Raw genomic sequence first — 21,589 nt, forward strand, 5'->3', positions numbered from 1 at the left:
ATACGTTCTTATGTACTGTCAATTGGCAAACGCTTTACAACCTGTTACATTAATATTTTACCCTATAATTATTAATAATAGCATCACCTGTGCAGTAAATATGGTTGTCACTGCAAAAGCAAGCACATTTTAATTATTTTTAAAGATAAAGAATAATGCAAAGAAATGTGCATATGACTCTTACCTGGAGTCGTTATGGGGCCGATAGTGTCGCTGGCTTCACTCACTCCCACTTTACCCACTATCCTGTAGCGGATCATGTACTGCCTTCCAAACTCCAATCCAGTCAGAGTATAGTCTTCATCAGGTGTGTTTATGGCATGCCACTGTCCCTCATTCAGCTGCTGGTACTCCACTCTGTACTGCACAGTTTCTCCAGTTGGGGACTTCTGCAGTTTCAGGGACACACTGCGCTTCCGGACATCCTTCACTTCTGGTGGGGGAGGCTTCGACACGGGCTGGAACTGAGTGTCTGTCAGCTTCCCTTTTTCATACAGACGGATGGAGGAGCCTGGACTGGAAGAATCGGAGATAGCAGATATAATGAATCTGTATCTCTTTTCATTTTTATTAGCCTCTGAAAAACTTCTGAAAAGAGAAAAGTTCTCTCTCATCTTTGAGATGACAGCAGGATCATTGAACCACTTTCTGACAGATGCCACAGAAACCATGTTGTGTTCCCCATCTAGCTCTTTAAACTTGTCAGATTTCAGAAACTCTGTCAGGTTTGAAAGATACAGGTCTTCATACTCCAGAGATGTGAAGGTCAAGCACACCACAACATCAATATCAGGATCAAAGAGGATGGTGTTGAGACCGTCCGAGTCTTCAGTTGTGATTCCCTCCAGTTTATTGGTGTAAGAACTCAAGAGGTTAAGTTCAGTCTGTGCACCATCTAACCACTGGTTAAGCCTGTCAGCTGTAAAAGGGGAGCTGTAGTGGATCATCAGGACGTCTTCCAGTGACTTCTCCTCCATCTCTCCTCCTCGTATAGCAGGCAAGACCCTGGCCACTGCTTTCTGGAGCATTGTCTTGTAAATGCTAAATGAGCTCTGAAATGACTGCAACCTCTTTTTGATATCATTGAAATTATTCACCAGTGTGTTTCTGGAGAGGTCGTTGTATGGTCTCTCTACTTCTCCCAGCTCCTCTATTATATCTACAGTGTTGGAAACCAGACGTGTGGTGATTTCTCTCTCCAGCTGAGCAGCTTTTGAATCCAGTAGAGAAAGAGGATAGAGCCAGACTTTGACTGGAACTGCACTCTCTGGATTCTCCTTCAGGATAGTGGGGAGCTTCTTGAACACATCTATGGCCTCTGTGTAAGTGGTGGGGTTCTGATTAAGATGGAAATCACCATGAAATGTGCAAGCAATGGTCTCAGCCATTTTCTTTTCACCATCTGTCATATTTATAGCTCCTTGTCCCTCAATAGAAAATTGAGGGATCTTCCTGACCATGACATTCAGTTTTCCCTCAATCTCCTGCTTTTCTTCCTCTTCTGAAAATCTCCGATCAAACACCATGAAGGCCTGAGCTCCGTACAGTACAGCCGTGACCACATGAGTTGCAGTTTTCTGGTCAAACACCTGAGGGTAGGTGATGTGGCCCAGCTGAGTCATAGTGAGCTGATCAAATCTGGTGGTTTCACTGTAATGCATTGTTACTCTGGACTGTTGGTTTGAGGATTTGGTGTCTCGCAGAAACTTGGCAGATCCTCCCACCTCCACCAGCCCTCCTAAGAAGCTGGCCTTCAGGGAAGCACTTACATCCAGGAGACTGGCCTTACTAGAGAGAGAGTCGGAGCTACTGAAGTCAAAATATGTCTTGGGCTGTTGACGGGTGTCCAAATCCTCCCTCAGTGACTTCTTCTCCCACAGAGTAACACCTGAAATGAGAAATGACTTTAAGAGTCACATAAGAGGACGCAATGCACTGTTGAAGAAAGGTGCAGGTTTTATTGTGTGGTTACACAAGTACTAGTGATGCAACATTTGGTGTAGAGGGGAAAATAAACTTTTATTTATTTATTTTAGGTTGGTAAAGCACCTGGAATGAAGGTATCCTTGCGGCAGTCATACAGCATACCAGGATACAGAGGTCTTCCCAGAGCTGCCACTTCAATGGGCTCTGATGTCAAGGCTGCAGTAAATAACAAAGGTCATATATATTTACAGTACAGGCCAAAAGTTTGGACACATTACTATCTGTAATGTTTTTGAAATAAGTTTCTTCTGCTCATCAACCCTGCATTTATTTGATCAAAAGTACAGAAAAAATGTAATATTGTGATATATTATTACAATTTAAAATAATTGGCTTTCAATGTATTCTCCTTTAAATGCTGATTTATTTCTGTGATCAGAGCTGAATGTTCAGGATGGTTCCTCCTGTCTTCAGTGATCATGATCCTTCAGAAATCATTCTCAGATGAGGATTCATTAGGAGTGTTGGAGACAGTTCTGCTGACTAATATATTATAATTACCTCTGATACTTTTTTGTAATACTTTGATGAATAAAAAGTAAAACATAAAAAATAAAAAATAAAAGTAATAAATGTTTTAAAATATAAATCTTTTGTAACAACAATATACTCTACTGGTCAGTCATTTGGGGTCAGTCATTTTTTGTCTTTCTTTTTTAAAAATAAATAAATCAATAATTGTATTCAGCAAGGATGTGTTAAATTGATAAATATTGATAGTAAAGAAGATTTATATTATTTGAAAATATGTTTTTATTTTGAATAACTGCAGTTCTTTTGAACCTTTTATTATTCATCCCTGCCCACGCTACATCACAGGTAGGGATACACACAGCATGTGTGTTGTTTGCCTGGGAGTGCAGCACGCTCAGGCAGGCCTCGAGGGGGCTGCTTGCGAGCACTGCGAGCGTTTACCATTAAGAACGCTGCGCTCCCGCTGGGCACTCTTCGAGGAGAGTGCTTCGGCTCGCGTTCCCCGCGGCTCTGGTCCCACTGTTGCTGAGGCACAGCGGCGGCTTTTATTTTGAATAACTGCAGTTCTTTTGAACCTTTTATTATTCATCCCTGCCCACGCTACATCACAGGTAGGGATACACACAGCATGTGTGTTGTTTGCCTGGGAGTGCAGCACGCTCAGGCAGGCCTCGAGGGGGCTGCTTGCGAGCACTGCGAGCGTTTACCATTAAGAACGCTGCGCTCCCGCTGGGCACTCTTCGAGGAGAGTGCTTCGGCTCGCGTTCCCCGCGGCTCTGGTCCCACTGTTGCTGAGGCACAGCGGCGGCTGCAGTCGTGGGGTTCGCAATTAGATCTGGCAGCGGGGTTAGAGACGGGCTCTGCCTTATCTCTGCCTGATCTCTGCCTTTACCTGCCAGATCCATTGCCTCTACTCAGGGTTTGGAAGCACACGCTGCGGTTTCTTCCGCCCCGAGTGAGGCATCGATGTTGCAATTATCCAGCTCCGAGGAGGTGGATATTGTCAGTATCGACGCAGGTGGAAATGAGGATTCGACACTTCATTCCCCTGCTAGTGAGGAGTTGGTGGATGTGTTGAGCAGAGCAGTGGCCAGACTCAGTCTGGACTGGCCACTAGAAAGAGATCAGGAATGCCCATCTGTTAGAAGCAGATTAGATGAACATTTCCTTCCCGCGCATTCTGCTCAACCACCACGTCGGGGATTGCCGTTTTTTCCCGACCTCCACACTGAGGTGTCGAGGTCGTGGAATCATCCGGTTTCATCTAAAATTTTCAGTCCACAAACATCGACCTATAGTAATTTAGTAGGGCTGAAAAGACATGGATCGATGCCGAGGTTGGAGGAGACGCTTGCGAGCCATCTCTCTCCCGAATCGGCATCATCCATTAAAGCCCTGACATTGCCCAACAAGCCATTAAGAGCTACATCGGCTTTGGTGGGCAAAGCGTACTCGGCAGCAGGTCAGGCTGCGGCATGCTTGCACACTATGGCTATAGTGCAAGCATAACAAGCTGACCTGCTAAAAGATCTGATGGAAAGTGAGGAGATCGGAGCTGATGTCATCAGAGAGCTCCGGTCTTCAGCCGATCTTGCTCTCCGTGCCACCAAGGAGACGGCCAGATCTGTTGGCCGTTCTATGGCAGCCCTGGTGGCCACGGAGAGACACTTGTGGGTGAACCTCACTGACATTAAAGAGAAGGATAAGAGCTTTCTGCTGGATGCGCCGCTGTCTCCTGATGGTCTCTTCGGTGACTCCGTCACTACTTCAGGAGGCCAAGAAACAGCCTGTGGCGCTCCAGCAGTTCCTTCCCCGTAAACCCCAGACGAGTACTAGCTCCTCACACCGAGCACAACAAAAACAGAGCGTTGCCACCCGTACCCCTCCACAAAAGGGGTGGGACGGGGGACGACGCTCTCAGGCGCAGCCTTCGAAGGGTAAGGCGGATCTGAGGACCGTCATTATCTCCAAGAAGGCTGCATCGAAATAATCCTGATGCAATGGGAGTCAGGGTCGTGAGGGTGGTCCCCTCCGGAGGCAGGCGGTGTTCACCTCATCATATGGTGTCCGCCTCCCTTCGGTGCCCTCACAGGGTCGATATGCTAACCCCGCCGCAATGCCGGGGCGCAGAGAGCCCTCGTGAGTCATTTGAGGATGGCTCGTGCCCTCCCACGAGGGTTTTGGTGCAGTCGGGCCAGTCGTTCCCTGCCGGTTCGCCGCTTCAGGGCGCTGCGCTCGCTGTGCAGAGTACATCAGAGGTCAGCCTCGAGAGGCTGGTACCCTTAGTAGATTCTTTGGCAGAGTGGGAGAATCTTCCAAATGTATCTCGGTGGGTCCTGCGTATTATAAGAAAGGGGTACGCCATCAAGTTCAGGTGTCATCCACCCAGTTTCAACGGGGTTCTGCCCACAGTGGTGGGCCCCGAGCAGGCTCTGGCTATGTCTCTAGAAGTACAGACTCTTTTGCAAAAGGGGGCTATAGAAAGGGTTCCTCCTCCCAGCAGGGAGTCGGGGTTTTACAGCCGGTACTTCATTGTGCCAAAGAAGGATTTTAGCGGCCCATTTTAGATCTGCATGTTCTAAATCTAGCGGTAGCGAAACTCAGTATCAAGATGCTTACACTCAAACAGATCGTGTCACAGATCAGATCCGAGGACTGGTTTGTCACGATAGATCTAAAAGACGCATATTTCAATGTATCCATCCTTCCACAGCACAGAAAGTTCTTGAGGTACGCTTTCGGAGGAGAAGCGTACCAATATCGGGTTCTACCGTTTGGCCTAGGTTTGTCATCCCGCACTTTCATGAAGTGTGTAGACGCAGCTCTGGTTCCTCTGCGTATGCAGGGGATCCGAATTCTCAATTACATTGACGACTGGTTGATTTTAGCTCAGTCGGCACAGTTAGTGGTTCAACATCGAGATGTGGTTCTTGCTCACATGAGAAAGCTGGGGCTGAGATTGAACCCCAAGAAGAGTGTTCTTTTGCCATCTCAGAGAACTACTTATCTGGGGGTCGTGTGGGATTCGATCACCATGCGGGCTCGCCTATCAGAGCCTCGAGTGGGATCGATTCTCTCAGCGGTCAAAGGGGTGAAACTAGGTCAACCACTCACTGTCAAACAGTATCAGAGAATGTTGGGTCTAATGGCAGCGGCGTCCAACGTGATTCCTTGCGGCCTGCTGTACATGAGACCGCTGCAGTGGTGGCTCAAGACCAGGGGGTTTTCCCGGAGGGGAAATCTTTCTCGTATTATCAAGGTTACGCGGCGTTGCCTTCGTGCGTTGATTATATGGAGACAGCCTTGGTTCTTGGCTCAAGGCCCAGTGTTGGGAGTTTCTTGTCGTCGAGTCACTCTAACGACAGATGCTTCCCTCACGGGTTGGGTAGTGGTCATGAGTGGCCGCTCAGCCCAGGGCCAGTGGCAGGACCATCATCGCTCATGGCACATACATTGTCTAGAGATGTTGGCGGTGTTTCAGGCCCTGAGACACTTCCTGTCAGAGCTCAGGGGCCATCATGTGTTGGTTCGCTTGGACAACACATCGGTGGTCTCCTACATAAATCGCCGGGGGGTTTGAGATCAAGCCCGTTATACAATCTGGCTCGTCAGCTCCTCCTGTGGACCCAGGGGAAACTGAGTTCTATCAGAACAGTTTACATCCCGGGGTATTTAAATGTGGAAGCAGACAGCCTGTCGAGACAGGGGCAGAGGCCCGGGGAATGGAGACTCCACACCGAGGTCGTGGAGCTCCTGTGGGAGAACTTCGGCAGAGCGGAAGTAGATCTGTTCGCGTCATCAGAAACGTCTCAATGTCGCCTGTGGTTCTCCCTTACTTATCCAGCTCTGTTGGGGCTGGACGCCATGGTACAGGACTGGCCGAGGCTGCACGCTTTCCCCCGATTGCTCTGCTTCCGGGAGTTCTAGGAAGAGTACGGCAGGACGGGGTCCGTCTATTACTAGTGGCCCCATTCTGGCCGGCCAAGTTTGGTTCTCGGACCTAGTATCTCTCCTGGACGGCTCTCCTATGGAGATTCCGATCAGGGTGGACCTACTCTCTCAGGCGAAGGGGACAATCTTGCACCCTCACCCAGAACTGTGGAAACTGTGGGCTTGGCCTCTGAGGGGGCACAGCTCATGAGTTCAGGTCTCTCAACTGAGGTTTTGGAGACCATTCTACTGTCTAGAGCTCCCTCCACAAGGAAACTGTATGCCTTGAGGTTTCACTTTTTGGTGTAGAAATAGGCAGTTGGACCCAGTTAACTGTCCTGTGGGTGTAGTGTTGGAATTTCTGCAGGAAAGATTTTCTACAGGATTAGCTCCCTCCACGCTAAAGGTATATGTGGCGGCCCTAGCAGTGTACCACATGCCTCTGAGTGGTGTTTCATTGGTGTGACATCCACGTATTACTCGTTTCCTTCGTGGCACTTTGAGACTTAGGCCTCCGGTTCCAACCAGGGTGCCAGCATTGGACTTTCTTTGGCACCTTTTGAGCCAATTGAAGAAGTTCCTGAGAAATTTCTCACTCTTAAAGCAATATTTTTGCTGGCTATTTCGTCTCTAAAAAGAATTGGAGACATTCAAGCACTTTCTGTGGCGCCCTCGTGCTTGGAATTTGCGCCCTGTATGGTTAAGGCTTTCTTATTTCCCAGACCAGGTTATATTCCTAAAGTCCCTACTAATGTTGTGGGGCCAATAATACTGCAGGCTTTTTGTCCTCCTTCCCACCGTTCCCACCTGGTGGAATGACCTGCCGATCTCAATCTGTGCTGCCGAGTCTGCAGCCATTTTTAAAAAACATCTTAAGACACATCTCTTCCATTTGCACCTGACAAATACAGAATAGCACTTACTGATCACCACAGCAATGACCAAAAAGCGCACACTCCTGGATCATATCTACGTCTCTCATCCGGATTTGTGCCTTCAGGTGGGTATGTTACATAGTTATCATAACTATCAGAATCCAGTGTTCTGTATTTTGCGTACGTGAGTTTTTGTTGTAGATGGCTTAAAAAATAAAAATTAAATAAAAATTGTTGTGTATTGTGCTAATTAACTGAGACTTCTTACAGCTCTTACAGGTTGTTGGCCTTGTCTGTTTCGTTGCTTCTATTACTCTCCCCTTTTTTGTAAGTTGCTTTGGATAAAAGCGTCTGCTAAATTATTAAATGTAAATGTAAATGTGCATAGGTAGAGGAGAAGGAGGTAGAGAAAGACACCTAGGTAGAGGAGAAGGAGGTAGAGGAAGACACCTAAGTAGAGGAAGAGGTAGAGAAGGACTTGAAGAGGTGATAGAACCTGAACAAAGAAGACGAGGACCAAATTTGACTCGAGAAATCCGTGCAACACTTACTGACCATGTTATCAACCATGGACTGACACTGATGGAAGCTGGACAAAGAGTTTAACCAAATCTCAGCAGAAATACTGTTGCGTCAGTAATTCGGACATTTCATCGAGAAAACAGGTGAGCTAACCACACAGTATACATTGAAACTGAAGCTTGTATTATCAATATTGTTTACTGTGACATTTGACAGTAGGCTGCATATATATATTTCTTTATTTTTATCTTTATTTTTTTTTTACATAGGATTGAGGGTCGAGGACACCAAGGTGGAAGGGGCCCCATGTTTAGTCGTGCACAAGAGGCCGCCATTGTGAACATGGTTTTGGCCAATAATTGTATCAGGCTACGAGAAATCCAAGCCAATATAATCAATGATGACAATATTTTCAATAACATCCAACGAGTCTCTCTTTCAACATTAGGTCGAATCCTAAAGAAAAATCAAATATACATGAAGCAACTGTATCGGGTACCATTTGACAGAAATTAAGAGAGAGTGAAACATCTGCGCAATGAGTATGTGGAGGTATGCATTGTTCATCTGACTATGGTGTGGTCATCATGCACTGCTCATAATGTTCTGTCACAAAAAAATACTGTGCTATAGATATTGAATAGCATCCTATTTTCTTTAATGTGTTTCAGAGAGTCTTGCAAATGGATGCTGCTGAAATTCAACATGAATTTATATATGTGGATGAGGCTGGATTTAACCTTGCAAAAACAAGAAGAGGGAGAAATGTAACTGGGCACAGGGCAATCACCAATGTGCCAGGGCAGCGAGGGGGTAACATCACCCTTTGCGCTGCTATCACACAAAATGGGGTCCTCCGTCCTCCACCATGCAAATCTGGGACCCTATAATGCAAATCTGATACTTGCATTTCTTGACCGATTGCATGAGATTGTCACAGCATTACACCAAGTGGACCAGATACGGTACATTGTCGTTTGGGACAATGTCTCATTTCATCGGGCTGCTCTGGTCCAGAACTGGTTCCATGATCACCCTGATTTTGAAGTTTTATACCTTCCCCCATACTCCCCCTTCCTGAATCCTATAGAAGAATTTTTTTCAGCGTGGCGGTGGAAGGTATATGACCTGCGGCCCTATGACCGTTTGCCCCTCATTCAGGCCATGGAACAGGCATGTGATCTTACTGAAGCAGCTTCAGTGCAGGGGTGGATTCGTCACACAAGGCGATTCTTCCAACGGTGCCTTGCCAATGAAGATATAGCCTGTGATGTGGATGAAATCTTATGGCCTGATCCAGCCAGACGGAGAGACGGATAGTTACAGTATTCTTGTTGCTTTTACAGTAGTTTTCTTTCATTTCTGTTTACTTTTACTTTACTTTTCTTCAGAGTTGAAGTGTATGTACTGTAATTCATGCAGTAATTTTTATTTGTCTATAGATTTTATTTGTTTACAGTAATTGATATCATTGTTGGTTGATTACTGTAACTGATTATGGTAAGAAATACTGTAAGTATTGAAATAAATACTTGAAATATTCAGTCTGCAGCATCAAGTGTTGTGGAGTGCTTGGTAAGGTTATAGTAGGCCTACAGTATTTGTCTACATTCTCCTTATATCTCAAAACAAATCATGAATAATGTTGTGAGTTTCTCACTATTTTTTGTCACCTAAATTATCTCTTACATACAGTAAGAATGTCTGGCCAAAATTTTTTTTGGCCCCACTTTATATTAGGTGGCCTTAAGTAATATGTACTTACATCAAAAAATAAGTACAATGTACTTAATGTGTACAAATTGTATTGCAAAACACTTTTGCTGATATTGAGGTGGGATACGGGTAGAGTTAGGGACAGGTGTGGTGGTGTGGGTCAGTTTAAGGGTAGGGTTAGGTGTAAGGGAAGTGCCAACTGTGTAACTACAAATGTAACTACAGAAATTAATTACAGACGTAATTACATGCAGGTATTTTTTAAAATGTCAGTACAATGTAAAAACATGTATGTACACAATAAGTGCATTGTATCAAATGATTAATTACAATGTTAGTACATAGTAGTTAAGGCCACCTTAATTAATATAAATATAATTATATATTTAATTATATAATTAATATTAAATTACATAAATATAACTTTAATATAAAGTGGGTCCTTTTTTTTTTATTTTATTTTTTTTAACAAATGTGTTTTTTATTTATCACAGCAGTGTGAAACTGGCTGCAATAGTGTATGATCATTGATGACTGTGTTGGTTAAATGAAAACAAATAGAATTTTCACAAATATGTGTATGTTTTGACTGAAGTGTGTCATTTTGCAAACAATCTAGGAATTTTGCTAATTGATTGTGGTCTTTGGATAATTGTGATTTATATTTTGACAAAAAGAACTCCGTTTTCAAAATTGCGTGTAAACAATTGAAAAAAACTGTAATAAAAATGAGGTAGAGTGCATATAAATTAGGTCACCATAATCCAAAACTGATAGAAATGTGCTCTGTACCAACCTTTTCCTTGCAGAATAAGGAAAGCACTTCTTTAATCTAAAATAAAAACCAGTCTGAGTTTTTTTTAAAGGCTCTCAATATGTAGCCTGGCTCTGCCCTCCTTCGTACTTCCACTCAATTTTCATTTTCCTTCAGTACTACATCTGGGACTGCTGTGTAGTCTTAGGTTCCCTTTCGGGGAACTCGAGCTGCGTCGAAACGCTGTGAGAACGCCTCTGCGTTAATGCGTCGTGAAGCGCCTGTAGAACCATTCCATCGGAAAAAAGATCGATCGTCGGCGTGATGACGTCATCGACCGGAAGCTATAAAGCGTCCGTGAAAACAAACAGGAACTAGCTTCTGAGCCTTCAGCAAGCGATCTGTGTGAACCTGTCTGTCTATTTGGTGTTTTTGTCTGTCTATATCCAGAGATTTTCCACCCTTTTGTTAAATATTGCATATATATTAACAAACAAAGAGAAAATAAAATAGATAGAGTAAAATGGCGAGTGAAAGCAGTTTTAAGAGGTGTGTTCATCCCTGCCCACGCTACATCACGAGTGGGGATACACACTCTCTTTGTGTAACCTGCTTGGGAGCGCAGCATGCCCAGGCAGCCCTCGAGGGGGCTGCTTGCGAGCATTGTGAGCGATTGCCACTGAGAACGCTGCGCTCCCGCCGGGCACTCTTTGAGGAGGGTGCCTCGGCTCGTGTTCCCCGCGGCTCTGGTCCCGCTGCCGCCGAGGCGGAGCGAAGGCTGCAGTCGTGGGGATCACAATTGGATGTTGCAGAGGGGTTAGAGACGGGCGCTGCCTTATCTCTGCCCTTACCTGCTCCATCCAGCGGCTCTTCTCGGGGCATGGAAGCACGCATGGCGGTTTCTTCCCCCCCGAGAGAGTCGCCGGTGCTTCATCTTTCCAGCTCTGAGGAGGTGGACGTTGAAAGCATCGAGACTGAAGACTCGCCACTTCAGTCCCCTGCTAGTGAGGAGCTAGTTGAGGTTCTGACGCGAGCAGTGGCCAGATTAAACATCGACTGGCCCACTGAAAGATCTGAGGCAGGAAGAAAGCGTCATAGCAAGCTAGACGAACGATTCCTGCCATCTCGCGCTTCAGAGCCTCAGCGGCGGGGCCTGCCGTTCTTCCATGACTTGCACACCGAGGTGGCAAGATCATGGAGGAGACCGGCATCATATCGAGTTTTCAGCCCGCAGACCTCGGTCTACAGCAACATCAGCGGGCTGAAACAGTATGGTTAAGGGGCGATGCCAAAGGTTGAAGAGACGCTTGCGAGCCATCTCTCGCCTTCTTCAGCATCGTCCTTTAAGGCCCCGACTTTACCCACCAGACCTTTAAAAACAACGTCGGCGCTGGTGGGTAAAGCGTACTCAGCAGCGGGTCAGGCGGCTACATGCCTGCACACGATGGCTATCGTGCAGGCATATCAGGCTGACTTGCTGAGGGATCTGGATGGTAGTGATGTTGTGGGGGGAGATATTGTCACTGAACTGAGATCATCAGCTGATTTAGCTCTCCGGGCCACCAAGGAGACGGCCAGATGTGTGGCCGCTCCATGGCAGCATTGGTGGCCACGGAGAGGCATTTATGGTTGAACCCCACAGACATCAAGGAGAGGGAGAAAGCTTTCCTGCTTGATGCGCCGCTTTCTCCTGGAGGCCTCTTCGGTGACGCAGTCCACACTGTCACCGAGAGGTTCCAGGAGTCGAAAAAGCAAGCTGCGGCGCTCAGGCAGTTCCTCCCTCTCCGGGTCCAGGTCCCTGGGGCTGCTGCTGATACCACCAAGCAGCCCAAACCGAGTACGAGCTCCTCACACAGGGCTCAACAAAAGCAGAGCGTCGCTGCCCGAGCTCCCCCTCAGCGCGGGGACGAGGGGCGGCGCTCTCAGACGAGGCCTTCGAGGGGCAGGGCTGATCTGCGGACAGTCCTGATCGCCAAGAAGGCCACGTCGAAGCGTTCCTGACGCCAGAAGCGTCAGGACGCTGAGGGTGGTTCCCCCCGTAGGGAAACGGTGTTTACCCCTGCCAACGGTACCCGTTTCCCTACGGCACCCTCGGGGGGCCGCGCTGCCAACCCCGCCGCAATGCCGGGGCGCATTCGGTCTCCGCGGGCCACCCGAGGGTGGTCCGCACCCCCTTCGGGGGGCTCCCGAGCAGTCAAGTCAGTCGTTCCCTGCCGGTCCGCCGCTTCAGGGCACTGTGCTTGTTGCTCAAAATACACCAGAGGCCAGCCTCGAGAGGCTGGTTCCCTTAGTAGATTTTCTAGACGAGTGGAAACGTCTATCAAATATATCTCATTGGGTCCTGCAGATAATAGAAAAGGGGTACGCCATTCAATTCAGAAGTTGGCCACCTCCTTTCTGCGGTGTCCTACCTACAGAGGTGGGCCCGGAGCAGGCTCTGGTAATGGCACAGGAAGTAGAGACACTCCTGCAAAAAGGGGCTATAGAGAGGGTTCCCCCTCCCAGCAGGGAGTCTGGCTTTTACAGCCGTTACTTCATCGTGCCGAAGAAGGATGGGGGCTTACGCCCGATATTAGATCTGCGGCTATTTAATCGCTCGGTGGCCAAGCTCAAATTCAAGATGCTTACACTCAGACAGATTGTATCGCAGATCAAGTCGGAGGATTGGTTTGTCACCATAGACCTCAAAGATGCGTATTTTCATGTCTCCATCCTTCCACATCACAGGAAGTTCCTGAGGTTTGCCTTCGGGGGAGAGGCATACCAATATCGGGTACTTCCCTTCGGTCTAGCACTGTCACCCCGCACGTTCACCAAGTGTGTGGATGCAGCTCTGGCGCCGCTGCGTCTGCAGGGCATCCGCATTCTGAACTATATCGACGACTGGCTGATTCTAGCGAATACAGAGCAGATGGCGGTTCAGCATCGAGATGCTGTTCTCGCCCACATGTCGAAGCTGGGGTTGAGGCTGAACGCCAAGAAGAGATTGCTTTCTCCGGCTCAGAGAACCACTTTTCTAGGTGTGAACTGGGATTCGGTAATTATGCGGGCGCAATTATCGCCAACACGCATAGCATCGGTCCTGGCAGCCGTCAAAGAACAGAAGCTAGGCCGGGCCGTCACTGTGAAACAGTTCCAGAAACTGTTAGGTCTCATGGCAGCAGCGTCCAACGTGATACCTTTTGGCCTACTGTACATGAGGCCACTGCAGTGGTGGCTCAAAACAAAAGGGTTCTCCCCGAGGGGAAATCTGCTCCGCACGATCAAAGTCACGCGGCGATGCCTACGTGCTCTGGTCATGTGGAAAAACCCGGGGTTTTTATCTCAGGGTCCCGTGTTGGGGGCTCATGTTCGTCGCGTAACGCTAACGACAGACGCCTCTCTCACGGGCTGGGGGGCGACCATGAGTGGTCGCTCGTCCCAGGGTCTATGGCAGGAACATCAGCGGCACTGGCACATAAATCGGCTAGAGATGCTCGCAGTGTTTCTTGCATTGAAACAGTTCCTGCCCGACCTCAGGGGCCACCACGTACTAGTCAGGACAGACAACACGTCGGTGGTCGCCTATATAAATCACCAGGGGGGTCTGAGGTCTCGTCCATTGGACAAATTGGCACATCGGATCCTCCTGTGGGCCCAAGGGAAATTGCTGTCAATCAGGGCAGTATATATCCCGGGGGCCCTGAATCAGGAAGCAGACAGCCTGTCGAGACAGGGGCCGAGGCCCGGGGAATGGAGACTCCACCCAGAGGTGGTGGAGCTCCTTTGGAAGGTTTATGGGAAAGCAGAAATAGACCTATTTGCTTCGGCGGAGAATTCCCACTGCCCGCAGTGGTTTTCTCTGACCCATCCGGCCCCGCTGGGGCTGGATGCCATGGTACAGGAGTGGCCGAGGCTGCCTCTGTACGCCTTCCCCCCGATTGTCTTGCTTCCAGGAGTTCTGGAGAGGGTACGCCGGGACGGGGCCCAGGTACTTCTAGTGGCTCCGTACTGGCCGACCCGAGTATGGTTTTCGGACCTGATATCTCTCCTGGAAGGCTCTCCGATGGAGATTCCGACCAGGAGGGATCTACTCTCTCAGGCGGGCGGGAGATTCCTGCACCCACGCCCGGAGATGTGGAAACTGTGGGCCTGGCCTCTGAGGGGGCTAGGCTCATAGAGGAGGGTCTCTCGGCCGAGGTCGTAGAGACCATCCTACACTCCAGAGCTCCGTCCACAAGGAAGCTGTACGCTTTGAAATGGAGACTTTTCTCAGCATGGTGCAGAGAACGCCAGTGGGACCCAGTTAACTGCCCGGTTGGTACAGTGCTGGAGTTCCTGCAGGCAAGGTTCTCGGCAGGGTTGACCCCCTCCACAATAAAGGTGTACGTGGCGGCCTTGGGTGCCTTCCACGTCCCTTTCAGTGGAGTGTCTTTGGGAAGACACCCTCTAATTACACGCTTCCTTCGTGGCACTTTAAGGTTGAGGCCGGCTATGCACTCGAGGGTCCCAGCATGGGACTTGGCCATTGTTCTGAGGGGCTTGTCCGGACCACCGTTCGAACCTCTGGAGGAGGTTTCGGACAAGTTCCTCACCCTAAAAACCATCTTTCTGTTGGCCATTTCGTCTCTTAAAAGAATAGGAGATATTCAGTCCCTGTCGGTAGGGCCCTCATGTCTAGAGTTTGCGCCGGGGATGGTGAAAGCATTTCTGCATCCCAGGCCGGGTTATGTCCCCAAGGTTCCTATGAGCCCACGGGGCCCCATCACTCTACAAGCCTTTTGTCCTCCTCCGTTTAAGACGTCAGACCAGGAAAGGTTAAATCTGCTGTGTCCTGTGAGGGCACTGGATACATATGTCCACAGAGCTGCCCTGTGGAGAAAATCTGAACAATTATTTGTCTGTTTCGGACCCCCTAAGAAGGGGGCTCCAGTATCCAAGCAGAGGATGAGCAAGTGGGTGGTCGAGGCCATCTCACTTGCTTATGAAGCGGCCGGGCAGCCGTCTCCACTGGCTGTCCGGGCGCATTCAACCAGGGGTATGGCTGCTTCAAAAGCACTCTTGTCGGGGGCTTCCCTCCACGATATCTGCAACGCGGCCGGATGGTCGTCTCCGTTAACCTTCGTCAGGTTCTATGAACTAGACCTGGCATCTACAGTTGGGGCACAGGTACTCTCGTAACCGTGTGCGCTTCGGCTTCACACATACGAGACACTTGGTCCTATGGCGATGTGGGTATAAGCGTTCTCACAGCGTTTCGACGCAGCTCGAGTTCCCCGAAAGGGAACGTCTCAGGTTACGTATGTAACCCTAGTTCCCTGAGGGAACGAGACGCTGCGTCGCTCTGCCATACTCCCCGGCGTGTCCGTGATCACTTACTTCAGGCTTTATCAGAAGTTAGTTCCTGTTTGTTTTCACGGACGCTTTATAGCTTCCGGTCGATGACGTCATCACGCCAACGATCGATCTTTTTTCCGATGGAATGGTTCTACAGGCGCTTCACGACGCATTAACGCAGAGGCGTTCTCACAGCGTTTCGACGCAGCGTCTCGTTCCCTCAGGGAACTAGGGTTACATACGTAACCTGAGACGTTTTCTCTGAACAATTTTTTACCGGTCCAATCAGCGAACAGAGGGAGTGGCTGAGAACGATGACGTTGATGTCGAGCGCTAGTTTGAGATGTAGTTCAGTAATGGCGGCGGAGAAAGATGCAAATTAAACCATTCATTGCATTGTGGCACCGCTGCCGAATATCCAGAAGTTAAAGCCGGAGCAATAACAGTCTTTGCTGGGGTTTGTTGGTGGACATGATGTTGTGGCCCTCTAACAGGCTAAATTCGGGAAAAGTTTGATTTTCCAGATCGCTTCGTTAGTGATGAAGGAGTTGGCTAAAGCTATTTGGACGGTAACTGTTTCTCGTGGGGTCGGAAGGTATTGCCATCATTTAAGTTACAGGGACTGGTCAGCTATTTTATTGCCGTCCGTCTCTCACCACCCGCGAAAAAAAAAAAAAAAATAGTTTTATTACTGAGGTGGCATGCACATGTGCACTTTTATTTTGTCGGATTTCCATGAGTGAAACAGGCGAAGGGCGCATGACATACGTCACGACCAAACGTTAGCGATTGGTTATGGCAGATCCAGAGTGGCTCAGGGCTGATCCAATAGTTTTAAACCTCAACAGGGTGCCTGCCTTCGCGGAAATAAACCCTTGTCAATGGAGAGTGGCCAGACTCTATGTACAAATGAAATGTACGAGAGTCTGGTAAAACCAAATTTATCATCCAACCAAATACCTAGGTATTTGTAGGAAGTCACTCTCTTTATTGGAGTATAATAGAATGTGAACGTGCAAAAACCATTAATTTAGTTTTTTTTGTTTGTTTTTTTTGCATTTTTAATCTTTAATCCTACCAACATTTACCTGACTAAAAGCAGACTGTAAATTATGAATTGCTTCCTTCAATGACAAAGCAGAGGTGTACAAAATAGTATCATCTGCGAACAAATGAGCCTTTGCTTGATTTAGATTCAAACCTAAATTATTTATATAAATAGAAAATAAAACAGGACCCAAAACTGATCCTTGGGGGACACATTTTTACTTCTAGCAATGATGAGGTAGAGTTATCTAATGCCACACACTGAGTTCGACCACTCAGGTAATTTAAAAACCAATTTAGCACAGTGTTACTAAAACCTATATTTTGCAATCTTTGCAGAAGAAAATGATGGTCAACAGTGTCAAATGCTTTAGATAGGTCAAAAAATAAAGCAGCACAAGACTTTTTATCATCCAAAGCATTAACAATATCATTCGTGACAGAGGGGACAGTCGTAATTGTACTATGTCCTTGCCGAAAACCAGACTGGGTGGGACTTAAAATAGAGTTGTCAGTTAAAAAATGTTTTAGTTGTTTATTTATAAGAGATTCAAAAAGCTTTCACCTGAAGCATCACCTGAAGATGATTTAATTGCTTTCCAAAAATGTTTGGGGTCATTAAGGTTTTCATTTATTAAATTCAGATAATTAAATTTAACCAACATGTATCATTTTTATTTATTTTTGCTTTGATCCATGCCTCATTCCGTTCTCTAATAGCTGTTGCAATATAATCGTTAAACCAAGGATTATCTCTGCCCCTCACTCTATATCTTCTGATAGGGGCGTGTTTGTCAACTATAGCTAAAAATGTCTTTTTAAAATAGTTCCTGGCCAACTCAACATCATCCATCTCACAAACCAAGTTTAAATCACTGTGATAAATTTCATGACGGAAGGCTTGTTCATTAAAACATTTATAATTTTGTTTAAAAATAAACCGTGGCCTTATTTTAGTCAATTTTCAATTTCTTACACAGGCAATCATACAATGATCACTGACATCATTACAGAAAACTCCTGTAGCCGAATACTTATGTGACGCATTAGTCAGAATGACGTCAATTAATGTAGATTTGTCCTTTCGTTGGTGAGATTTAATTTGATGGCACATAGTTCAAAGAATTGTGGCTTTTTTATTTTTTCAATGCAACATCATTCTAACGACGCCTCATCATATATGGCTACTCCACCTCCTTTACTCCACCTCCGTTATTTAAGAGATTATACCCTTCGATGTGAATCATATTGTTCGTGATTGATGGTTTGAGCCACGTCTCTGTCAAGACAATTATGTCACTTTCTGTCAATTTAGCCCACAGACGGATAGGGTAGATTTTATTAATCATGCTGCGCACGTTGACATGAATAAAACGCAAGCCACTGCTATCTTTTAAATCATCAGGACTCAAAAGGTCAATTCTGGACCTGGGTTGGGATGGATGTTACGTTATAGTAACAGAAGTAGAATAATCCAAAAGCCTGCCGATCTTGTCGTGTGTGCATTGCTGATTCCGCGGTCACGCCTGCAGGAGATGGACTGGAACTGCCGTATTTCTGACCAACTGAGTTCGTACTTGTGCATGGCCATAGCAAAAAAGTCAGATGAAGATGGCAGCGCAACACTGCTAATCTGCATCCTATTCCTTCCTCTACTAATATCCCTCCCTCCTTTTCTCTGGGTCTATGGAATTGTCAGTCAGCTGTAAACAAAGCTGACTTCATCACAAACAATTGGTCACAAACAATTGGAAATAATCAACCCACACCTCTCTATGCAATAACTACTCATTTGAATACCATGCTATTACAGTTACAGCTCCTGCTAAAACCCATCTTGTAGTCATTTACCACCCTCCAGGTCAATTGGGCACCTTTGTTGAGGAACTAGATGTGTTGCTATCCTCATTCCCTGAGGATGGCAGCCCACTTGTAATCCTTGGTGATTTCAACATCCACCTGGACAAACCATATGCTACAGATTTTCACTCCCTTCTATCCTCATTCGATCTCAACCTCTGGCACATCTGGCAACCAACTTGACCTCGTCTACATAAGCAACTGCACTACAGAAAACACTTAGTTCAAACCCTTACACTTCTCTGATCATTACTTCATCACATTTCATCTACATCTTACTACTCATACACTTCCACTTCCTCTACCAGTTAGTTTCAGACGAAACCTGCGTTCTCTTTCTCCCTCTCACCTCTCCTCCGTTGTGTCATCCTCTCTTCCGTCACCCACACAATTCTCCTCTATGGATGTCAACACTGCAACAGACACTTTATGTTCCACTTTAACCCTTTGTCTTCTAGGCCATCTCGCGCTACTCCCTCTAACCCTTGGTTATCTGATGTTCTTTGTGAACACCGGACCAAACTTAGGGCAGCAGAGAGAAAATGGCGCAAATCAAACGACCCATCTCACCTGAGTAAGTATCAATCTCTGCTCATTTCCTTCTCACAGGACGTCCATACAGCTAAATCCGCATATTTCCACAACAAAATCAACAGCACCTCAGACTCACGCACACTTTTCAGAACTTTCACCTCTCTCCTCTGTCCCCCTCCACCACCTCCCACCACCTCTCTTTCTGCAGACGATCTTGCCCATTTTTTCACAGATAAAACCACACTCATCAGCAGTCAGTTCACACCTCCACACACACACACTTTTGAATCAGCCACATCCACAGCCAAACATCTTCTCTCCTCCTTCTCTACACTCACTGAGGACGAAGTATCTAAGCTTCTCCTCTCCAGCCATCCCACTACCTGCCTTCTAGATCCCATCCCCTCACATCTCCTACAAGCCATCTCCCCTACACTCTTACCAGCACACCCCTACACACATCATCAACACATCTCTCTGCACCGGCATCTTCCCCACCACATTCAAGCAGGCTCGGGTAACCCCACTGCTACAGACCTGTTTCTCTCCTTCCATTTATAGCGAAAACACTTTAAAGAGTTGTTTTCAACCAGGTCTCATCTTTCCTCTCACAGTCTAATCAACTGGACGTAAACCAGTCAGGCTTCAAAAAGGGCCACTCAACTGAGACGGCATTACTGTCAGTTACTGAAGCCCTGCGGCTGGCTAAAGCTGCATCCAAATCATCAGTCCTCATCCTCCTTGATCTGTCTGCTGCCTTTGACACTGTGAATCATCAGATTCTTCTGTCCACCCTCTCCTCTCGGGGCATCACAGGGACTCCTCTCCACTGGTTTGAGTCCTATCTCACAGGTAGGTCTTTTAAGGTTGCCTGGAGAGGAGAGGTATCCAAAACACATCAACTGACCATGGGGGTTCCTCAGGGCTCAGTGCTTGGACCTCTCCTCTTCTCCATTTACACTACATCACTGGGACCCATCATTCAGGCACATGGTCTCTCTTATCATTGCTATGCTGATGACACACAGCTCTACTTCTCATTTCAACCAGATGATCCCACAGTAGCTGCACGAATCTCAAGCTGTCTGGCGGACATCTCGGCATGGATGAAAAAACATCACCTGCAGCTCAATCTAGCAAAGACTGAGCTGCTTGTTTTCCCTGCTAATCGGACCATGCAACACGATTTTACCATCCAGCTAGGTTCATCTCTGATTACTCCTTCGGGGTCGGTCAGAAATCTTGGAGTAATCTTTGACGACCAGCTGTCCTTCAAAGACCACATCTCGAAGACGGCTCGGTCATGCAGGTTTGCATTGCACAACATCAGGAAGATCAGACCGTTCCTTACGGAGCATGCAACACAGCTTCTTGTCCAAGCCCTGGTCATTTCTAGACTTGACTATTGCAATGCACTTCTGGCTGGACTTCCATCTTGTGCAATCAAACCGCTGCAAATGATCCATACTCTGGGGTACTCTGGGTTTGGACCAAATTCCAAGCCTGGAGCCCTCCCCCAGACAGCATGCCAAATATGCATAATATTTACTCTATTTAAAGATTTAAAGATAGCGTGGTGTCTGCAAAATAACATAGGGTTCATAGACAATTGGAAAAGTTTTTGGGGCAGACCTGACCTGTTGAAGATAGACGGCATTCATCCCTCCTGGGCTGGTGCTGCTCTTCTCTCTGGTAATTTGGCACATAGTCTTAGAGCTAAACCTTGACTCACTGGGGCGCAGGTCAGGAAGCAGACAAACTGGCTAAACCAACCGTCTGCTAGCTGTCTCACGTCACCAAAGTCAGCTAAATCCCAGCACATAGAGACTCTTTCACCTAGATATTATTAGGTATGTCCCGATCAGGTTTTTTTGCCCTCGAGTCCGAGTCCGAGTCATTTGATTTTGAGTATCTGCCGATACCGAGTCCCGATCCGATACTTCTAATACATAAAAAAAAAATAAAGAAGAGCAAAAAAACGAACCAGGATGTTCCTTATTTTTTATTTTATTCACCTTATTTTAACATTCAACAACTCTAACAAACAGAGCACTTCTGTGAGGTAGCTTGAACAATCAAGTAATAAAAACAAATTCTTCACCTTTGGATTTTAGTGCAAAAGTAAATATAAAAAAGTCCGGGACCGGAGTTGCGCAGAGCAGGAAGTACAATGGCGATATCAAAAGCACACCCATACTATCACAGATGCAAATTAAATTAAATTAAATAATCTGCTCCCAAAAATCCCGAAGAAAGTCTGTTAGTGCTTCAGTGACAACTTCACTCAGAGAAGCCGTCGATCTCAGCTGTCAATCATGACATCACAGCCGTTTTTATAGCATCAAATAACTAACTAAAACTAAACTTATTTAAAAAACGAACCCTTGAAATGAAATCATCGTGATGATAACTGCCTACAATGACATAAACTAACTTTGAGGAAAAAATATTTGAAGTGTAATTTGAATTAAGTGAAATTAACAATGCTTTTCAGGTTTTTATAGGTCTAACATTAGTTTTTAGGTAGAGAAATTGAATAAAGTAGGCTAATCAAATGTAAAATAGCTGCATATTT

General features: G+C 46.7%; 1 protein-coding gene across 7 annotated transcripts in view; it reads right to left on the reverse strand.

The window, feature by feature from the left end:
• Positions 1-21,589, reverse strand: part of LOC137079102 (cytolytic toxin-alpha-like) — a 165,094-nt gene that overhangs the window by 70,704 nt on the left and 72,801 nt on the right. For all 7 annotated transcript variants that reach the window (XM_067447063.1, XM_067447062.1, XM_067447061.1 and 4 more), the window contains 2 exons: positions 2,050-2,142; positions 185-1,888 (listed from right to left, as the gene is read on the reverse strand). In XM_067447063.1, coding sequence (XP_067303164.1) covers positions 185-1,888; positions 2,050-2,142 — 1,797 coding nt within the window. The remainder of the gene's footprint in view (positions 1-184; positions 1,889-2,049; positions 2,143-21,589) is intronic.

Source organism: Pseudorasbora parva, chromosome 6, assembly GCF_024679245.1.
Source record: "Pseudorasbora parva isolate DD20220531a chromosome 6, ASM2467924v1, whole genome shotgun sequence".
Taxonomy (NCBI): domain Eukaryota; kingdom Metazoa; phylum Chordata; class Actinopteri; order Cypriniformes; family Gobionidae; genus Pseudorasbora; species Pseudorasbora parva.